General features: G+C 38.1%; 1 protein-coding gene across 6 annotated transcripts in view; it reads left to right on the plus strand.

Annotated features, from left to right (window-relative positions):
- Window positions 1–6,744, plus strand: part of LOC115445019 (dynein heavy chain 6, axonemal) — a 38,111-nt gene extending 31,367 nt beyond the window's left edge. For 5 of the 6 annotated variants that reach the window (XM_037444008.1, XM_037444009.1, XM_037444010.1 and 2 more), the window contains 12 exons: window positions 26–259; window positions 709–855; window positions 951–1,141; window positions 1,719–1,920; window positions 2,094–2,334; window positions 2,589–2,789; window positions 3,148–3,389; window positions 3,539–3,829; window positions 3,916–4,068; window positions 4,270–4,464; window positions 4,552–4,675; window positions 4,979–6,744. In XM_037444008.1, coding sequence (XP_037299905.1) covers window positions 26–259; window positions 709–855; window positions 951–1,141; window positions 1,719–1,920; window positions 2,094–2,334; window positions 2,589–2,789; window positions 3,148–3,389; window positions 3,539–3,829; window positions 3,916–4,068; window positions 4,270–4,464; window positions 4,552–4,675; window positions 4,979–5,208 — 2,451 coding nt within the window. In that variant the 3' untranslated portion in view covers window positions 5,209–6,744. Of the gene's footprint in view, window positions 1–25; window positions 260–708; window positions 856–950; window positions 1,142–1,718; window positions 1,921–2,093; window positions 2,335–2,588; window positions 2,790–3,147; window positions 3,390–3,538; window positions 3,830–3,915; window positions 4,069–4,269; window positions 4,465–4,551; window positions 4,676–4,978 lie in introns of those variants that run through there. The other variant, XR_005113210.1, reaches the window with a different exon arrangement.
- The last annotated feature ends 1,693 nt before the right edge of the window (window positions 6,745–8,437 follow it).

Here is an 8,437-nt window from a genome sequence, read left to right on the forward strand (position 1 = left end):
AATGATCCATAACTTCTGTACGTAGGTGTTTAATGCTGTAATCGAAAAGAGCGAGAAATGCGACATACTAGAAACACGATTGGATATTTTACATCGAGAAATAACGTTATCGGTGTACCGCAATGTATCCCGGGGATTGTTCGAGAGGCACAAGCTGGTGTTCAGCTTTCTGCTCAATATGGCCATTTACCTGAATGCAGGTTTAATCACACCCGATCAGTGGAATTTCATACTGCGTGGAGCAGCCGGGACCAAAGTCGTAAGTCGACAATATTATATGGTCGAAATTACATGAAGACGCATGAATGTTCTGTGCCCGCAACCTCGTAGGTATATGTCGACTTACAAAGATCCCTTGTTTTTAGATATCTCATTTTAATGAAGCAATGTTTATACTCTGTTCTCGATTATACTCTGCCCATTTTTACTATAAACTACATGGAAATCCGTTCAGTAGTTATGGAGATGTGCACTAAACCGCTTTTTTCGTCACATACTTTTTTATTGTTATACTTTACTTTCAACTTAGGTAGTCACACCAGATTCTGTTCTTATATTTATATCTATAAATTACGTACTATAAGATTATTCGTGTGTGACATTTAGAGTTTTTACGGGACTCTTGTCCCATCTACCCAACAAATTCCGCGATTCTTCGCTACATATCAGTATAATTAATTGCTTAGCCCTTTTCTTATCCTCAAACAGGTACCCGTTAAAAAGCCATTAGTTGAATCATTGACAGACCAAATGTGGCTCACCATCAATCATCTGCAGGAGACCGATTCCAGTTTCACAGGAATATTAGACGATTGTCTCAAAAAGATTCCAATTTCTATAGGATCATTTAGTGTGGCAAGTACAATATTATCATGGCAATATTATGATAAATTCATTAAACACGGATGAAATGAACATTTACTAAAGTGTCAAAATAAATATACCTACAGGATATTCATATAAACTTGAACGACAAAAGTGCGCCGAAAATAAACTGGGACGAAAAATTGACTTCGTTCGAAAAGTTGATGATAATTAAGGCTCTGAAAGAGGAAAAATTGGTATTTGCAATCGCTCAGTACGTGAGCATCAGCCTGGGCTCCGTCTTCATAGAGAGCCCGACGGTTCAGCTGAATACACTGTATGTAAAGCATCTACTACGTGATACCTTCCTACATTTTTTTAAATCTTTACTTAAGCTTGGTCCTCATTTAAGACCATGTTGCTCCGTACGTCCGCTTTCACGGGTTTTTACTCTCTTTTCGTGGTATCAAAATATATTTTTTTTTTTATTTAAACCCTAACCCCTTCTGACACAAGAACCGACAGAAAATTATTTATGATGAATTTGAAACCCAAAGTATGAGCTGCACTCCGCACACACTAACATTAAAATACTTAAAATACATAAAATTTAACAATACTACATACCTTTTTCGGTTAAATTTAAATACTTTAAAATTACTGCATAAAAACATAGTTCTACCGATGCCAAAGCCACATTAGAACAGTTTTGTAGGTTGAGATGATCTAATAATGAGAGTGAGGAGGCCTTTGATCGGCAGTGGGTACAATGTTTATGAGCAAGTAAAAATTTTAATAAGTGTCTAAGCGGTACCTAATAAGTCAAGGTATATTTCAATGAATAGAGTGGCCATTCTGATATGTCTTTATGTATTGTTCCGAACCTCGTGTGTGTTGTACTTATCTTTATCTAGGTATGCTGATACGACATCGATAATTCCGCTGGTGTTTGTGCTAAGTACTGGCTCGGATCCGTTCGGTGCGTTCCAGAAGTTTGCCACAGAGATGGGTATGCGCGATCGCGTGCATTCCATATCGCTTGGGCAGGGCCAAGGACCAGTGGCGGAGAAAATGATAAACAATGCAAAACCCTTAGGAGATTGGATATTTTTACAGGTATGCAGTAGCGAATTTTTTATAATGTTTGTAATAATAGAAATATTTGTGACTTTATCACTAACACTACTGGCTCGACCAACGCAATATCATTCTGCTAGAGAAATCTATATATCTACAGATATCAATCTTACCAAATAGCAATTCTTAGACTAATAGCAATGATATTTCAGAATTGTCACTTAGCTGCCTCATGGATGTTGAGCCTGGAACAAATTGTAGCTAACCTGGGAAGTGACACTGGCACTCCGCACCCTGACTTCCGCCTGTATCTGAGTTCAATGCCCACACCAAAATTCCCAGTATCAGTGCTGCAGAACTCTGTGAAAGTCACCAACGAACCGCCTAAAGGATTAAAAGCAAACGTCAAGAGAGCTTTAGTAGAGATGGAAGAGGATTTCTTTGAGAATCACGGCAAGTGACATATTTTTGTCGACTTTCGAAGTTTTTAGTCAATCACGGATAGACCTAAGCCGCAAAATATATTTCGACGGACTTAAGCACATAGGTTCGGACAATAATATTATGGAATACAATAGATTCGCTCTCATAGGATTAAATGTTTGGAAAAGACTTTTTGCGCGCAAACCCGCGAGTAAGATCTTCAGTACAAATTTAATATAACCACTCTGCTTCAGTTTGGTGTTAGAGTAAAACTTTGATTACAGTGCTCGGTCAGGATTGGAGGACTATGCTGTTTGGGATATGCATGTTCCACGCAATAATACAGGAGCGCAAAAAGTTCGGTCCGCTCGGGTGGAACATCACGTACGAATTCAACAACAGCGACCGCGAGTGCGCCATGCTCAACCTGCAGATGTTCTGCGAGGACGGGCACATACCCTGGGATGCGCTCGAGTACATCACCAGTAAGTGGTCACGCCTAGCGCGTGTCATCTCAACACCAATGTCCATTATCGGTTCAGACATTATAGATTGCACCGCAATTTTGGTGAAATAGTAATAGTAACTCTACATTTTCTTCTCATAAGTGTTTTTACCTACACTTATCAACATATCATATTTGATTGTAGGCGATTATAATAAGTTCGCTCAATTACGGCCAGTTTGAAATTTGTAGCCAGTGGCGAAAAATACTGAGAGCAAGTGTTGTGACTAACTTCAAACCGGCCAAGAAATAGCGACCGACTGCATCTGAAGGTTCCCTCCCCATATATTAAATAACACCTAATAATAAATTACATAACATATAATTTATGATTTTAGGTCAAATTACATACGGAGGTCGTGTTACCGATATGTGGGATCAGCGTTGCTTGACAACAATCCTGAAACTTTTTTTCTCCCCTCCGATTTTGGAAGATGACTACAAATACTCGCTATCAGGGACATACTACTGTCCTAGAGCGGATAAACTGGAAGACTTCCGAGAATATATAGAAACATTGCCTGTTATTGAGGATCCTGAAGTGTTTGGAATGCACGATAACGCTAATATAGCGTTTGAGGTAATATTTTATAATCTTGTTATTTAGCTTGAATACTAAACCAAAAACACGTAATATATATCTTGATCCCTATATAAAAAAATACTATAATAAAAAAACCCTTAAGAAAGAAAGGAACTGTTATAATTGTTGGGTGTAATTTTATACAGAATAAAGAAACGAGTACTCTCATAAAAACTATAGTTGACGTGCAACCGCGTGCTAGCGGCGGGGGTGGCGGAGATACGCCCGATCAGATCGTGTGGCGGATTTGCGACCAGACCCGCGCCTCGATCTCGACCAAGATCGACAGTACGCTAGTGAACCCAGACCTCATGGTGCCAGACGACATGGGGCAGCTCCACTCGCTGACTACAGTGCTTCTGCATGAAACAGATAGATTTAATACGTTACTTGCACTTATACATTCATCGCTTAATGAATTACAGAAGGCTATTAAGGTATAACAATTGTTGCTTTTTAATATAACGAACATTGCAATAACTGTTTAGATTTCAGGCATGAATATGCTTTATGTTCATTACAGGGAGTGGTAGTTATGTCGGAAGCGTTTGAAGAGGTATTTAACTCTTTTTTAAATAACAAGGTACCAGCCCTATGGCACAAAAAGGGGTATAATTCCTTAAAGTCGCTTGGCAGTTGGATCCATGATCTCATACTTAGAATTGATTTTATGGAGGTTGGTATGTCACTAATTACATAAACAAATGTGAGGATCTGCTAATCATTCATTTTCAGTCTAATTTAACTTCCAGAACACAAATGGCATATATAATTGGTGAAGAATCTATTTGTGCACTAAATATCGCTTCTCCTGAGGGAATGTGATGTATATCGAATTAGGCACATACTATAATGTTTTGTTAACTGTTATATTTAGAAATGGTTGATGGACGGTATACAGCCAAGCAGTTGGGTGTCGGGTCTCTTCTTCCCCCAAGGTCTGCTTACCGGCTCGCTACAGGCCTTCGCGAGGCGCTACAGAGTCCCCATCGATGCGCTCCTGTTTGATTTCGACCCTATTCCAATGTTTCTATCTCAAGAAGACATTTATAAACAAAATAAGAGAAAAAAAGTAAGTAAACGAAATTTAAAAGAACCTTACATAGGTATTAAAAAAAATAAGTGTCAACTGTTTGCTTTTATCAATTTCTTTTCGTAGGAAGACGAACCTGATGTGTATCAGAATCTGGTGGCCCCCGAAGACGGCGTCAACATCCACGGCTTGTTCATAGACGCGGGCCGGTGGGACATGAAACAAAACTGCCTTGTCGATGCTCTACCAGGTTTTTACAATTACCCCTCTCGTAATGAAGAACAAATCTTAAAAGAGTTATAATGTCGCACCAGTCTTATTAGAAGATAATTGCCGAAACCTCAGACCATTCGGTTTAGTTTAACGTCCGGCTTACGTTTACATTTGGAGGATACCGGAAAAATCATGTGAAAAATCCTCGCTAATTAATTTTCTCCTTTCTCGCTCGAAAACCGACTCCAAAACTTTATCCACGCAACTGAGGCGACAATAACAATAGATATACCTCCTTACTTACTATGAATATTAACATTAATATTTAATTGTCTGTTAGGACAAATGAATCCTCCCCTGCCCGTGGTGCGGTTCTACCCGGTGCTGGAGCTGCCGAAGCCCGATCCTCGTTATCAAGCGCCACTGTACAAAACTTCTGAAAGAGCCGGAACACTGTCTACGACTGGACACAGCACAAACTTCGTCCTGCCAGTTCTTTTGCCTACCAATATGCCCTCAGACTTTTGGATCATACGTGGAACAGCTCTACTCACACAAATAACCGATTAAACCATCAAGTTATCAATAAGGGTGTCAACATTTTATCGGGCTACCCTTTATCATAATTTATACACAATAAATTAATATAAAAATGTATTTCATGAGCACAAAATATTTATATTGTTATTGGCTATTATTTGAAATGTGCCACAAACTCAAAATTTATAGGCATTTTCCAAAAAAGAAGTACATAAGATTTTTATAGACAAACTTGAATAGGTGCAAATAGACTTAACAGAGCGAAAACCATCATAGGCCACCAAAGGCAGACCATCCGTCATTGATTGTGACCCTTAAAAATCCATTATCAAGACGCGTCAGATGCTTCTAGAAAGACTGATGTAACCAATGACAAAGCCAACGAGCTGGCGTGATAGCCGATGCGAACAGTTTATCTTAACAAATTGCCGGTACATAAGACTTTCACTGTGAATATCGATATTCTTCAGTGTATAATTTTTAGCACATTTACCTACTCTATCCCTATGTCTTTAACACACATTGAAGTCATTATTGCTAGTAGTGAACCACTATTTTGTTTCCTAGCAAGTTTTCGTATTACAACGTTGCTTTCTTAGAGCATATTTAGACACGTTATACTAAAATAAATGATGGTGCTTTAATTTTATTATATTTTTTATTTATAATTAGTTTTAATTTTTATACGTATATCTTTGTTTTATAATCCGTCGATAGACAGCAGTGGGTATTAAAAAAACATATTGATTTGTACAATAAGTGCTGGCTAATGGTATTTTCAGATTAGGTAACAAAAGTCCCAACTAATACCATAGTCCGCGTATTACTGCTAGTCACCGCCTGCAGTATGTCCGTACGGCTCGTGTTTGACAAAGCCCAGAGGTGAAGTAACTCCACGCCGCACAGCACTCTCCCACCCACCAGATCCTATAAGTTGTACATATTTAAAAAAGGCAACCTATAGAACTTAGTGAAACATTTTTATATCTTTTAGTGCAAAGATGTAGAACTAATTATTTTGTATTGATAGGTACCGTCATCCACATAAGTAGCTAATCAAATTCAGAATTTCAAATCGTCTATGCACCTTTGTGTTCTTATCAAATTTCTTAACAAAAATTTGGGCTTAATTTACTTTTCATCAAAGAAAAAATGTTTCAATAACACTTAATAGTGATTTGGGTTTTTTCAACTACTTTTATGGCTGACTGTACGAAAAGAATATTTGGTAATTATTGTATCTCGGCTACTTGATTTTTGTTTTATGTTTATATTTTTTAATAACATAGCCTGAGTTAAATTGTTTTTCTATTACAAATAGATACAACTAGATTGAACATTGTAATATTATTAGCTGATAATTTGATTGATATGGGTCATGTTATCATATCATTCCTTTGCCGTTTAACTGTAGCGGTTTGAGTGATTCATAAGTTCACACCGGGCGTGGTGGAGTAGACATTTTTTATCCGTTTTATAAACCTTTAAAATTAATAGAATTTTTGTTGTTTGATTGTAGACAGTATTCAATAAAATTTGTAGGCAACAAACATTTACTAAAATTATTTCTTCGTATCCTTTCATGATTGAATCAAAGTTTTCATTCGCATGGATATCTATCCCTTAAGAGCACTTATAGTTTATACTATTAACTTCACGAGCGGCCACGTCAATAACTCTTATGGCAAGTAACTGGGCGTGATAATTTGATAAAAGTTGATAAATTAACGATAAAGACAGCTAATAAACAATCCCTGTTTATTTTAGAATATATGGAGTTTATTTTTTTGAGGTCCTCTTTCAGTTAGGTACTCCTCACTAGTTCATTGCCAGAGGCGGCTTCACCTATAGTGCATTTTCTCTTTCTGTGTAATCGGTCCCTAATGACTGGGGATTATGGTCATCATTGGAAGTATCGCATTTAGAGCATATTATTTGTCACCATCTGTTTCTGTTCATCGCATCTTCCACTAATTTGTGGAACTTGGTGGCAGACGAATCTTTAAAATATTAAATAATGAAAGAGGAAGCAAGATTAAAAAAGCGAGACCCGATGGACAGATTCTGGTCTGTCCATCGGGTTGGTATGCATTGGCGTGTGTGGTATGCGTTAGCGACATATTGTGGTTAAACGTGTCTTTACTTTAAAGTGTGAGAAGATCGACTCGTCTGTGCGTTTGGCGGTCCACGGTATCCTCAGCATTCGCATCCAGCACCACATATCGAACGCATCGATCCCCTCTTTTTCTCAAGCAATTGTGCAGGTTTGGATTCCAACTTCATAAAGGAAGATAGGGAATATGAATGCTCTGATGAGGCGCATTGTGGTGTTGATAATAGTTCTCTTCTTCCTACATATGTCTTTAAGTTTTGTCCGGGAACGCATCTACCTTCACTGCATATTAAGAACCCAAGACAGATGTAGAGGTCAAGCGTCTGGATACTGGGGATGATATTTCGCGTATCAGACAGATTGACCATTCGATCGACGACCATGAACTTCGTTTTAATCCTGAAGACAGTGTCTTTGGCGTAACGGAGATTTGATATATGTACGTGTTCCTTAGTGTTCCACCCACGTGAAATGAATAATAACAACCCAAATATTTTTTCTAGTATTTTAGATTGCACTCCAGATATTACACAGATAAATATCGTTTGTCTTACGGTATGTTCTTTTAAATGCAAGCTACAATTTTTTGACAGATTAGGGTAGGCCGTGTCGCCGTGTACATATTACTTCTCGATATGATTAAAAGTGGAACTTCTTGCACCCGGAAAACTATAACTGTAAGTCCCTATTCTATTTTGACCGCGCGTCTCCTAAGGTGTGCCAAGGAATTGATTGCACACGGGCGGCACATGAGCTAGAGCCGCCTCTTTTCATTGCTTATATTATACCTGCATTGCACAGGTTAACCAACCTTTATCAATAAGTGATTTGTGTTTCATACCACCACAAATTATTAACTCACCAAGGATTAGGAATATAATAGAATAATTTACTGGTGGTAGGTCTCTCATATGTGAGGCCCCTGGGTACCACTGCAATATCTGTTTCTGCCGCCAAGCAGCAGGGTGAAGTCACTGTTGTGTTCAGTTTTAAATAACATTGTAGCCTGTGTAACTACTTGACATAATAAGACTTAACATATTATCATGTCTCAGGATGGCAAGCTCGGTGGAATACCAAACAATACTTTGTAATTCAAATTGTTGGATGTGTTTCTACTGTTTATGGGCGGTCGTAACGCTTACC

This window comes from Manduca sexta, chromosome 27 (assembly GCF_014839805.1).
Source record: "Manduca sexta isolate Smith_Timp_Sample1 chromosome 27, JHU_Msex_v1.0, whole genome shotgun sequence".
Classification (NCBI taxonomy): domain Eukaryota; kingdom Metazoa; phylum Arthropoda; class Insecta; order Lepidoptera; family Sphingidae; genus Manduca; species Manduca sexta.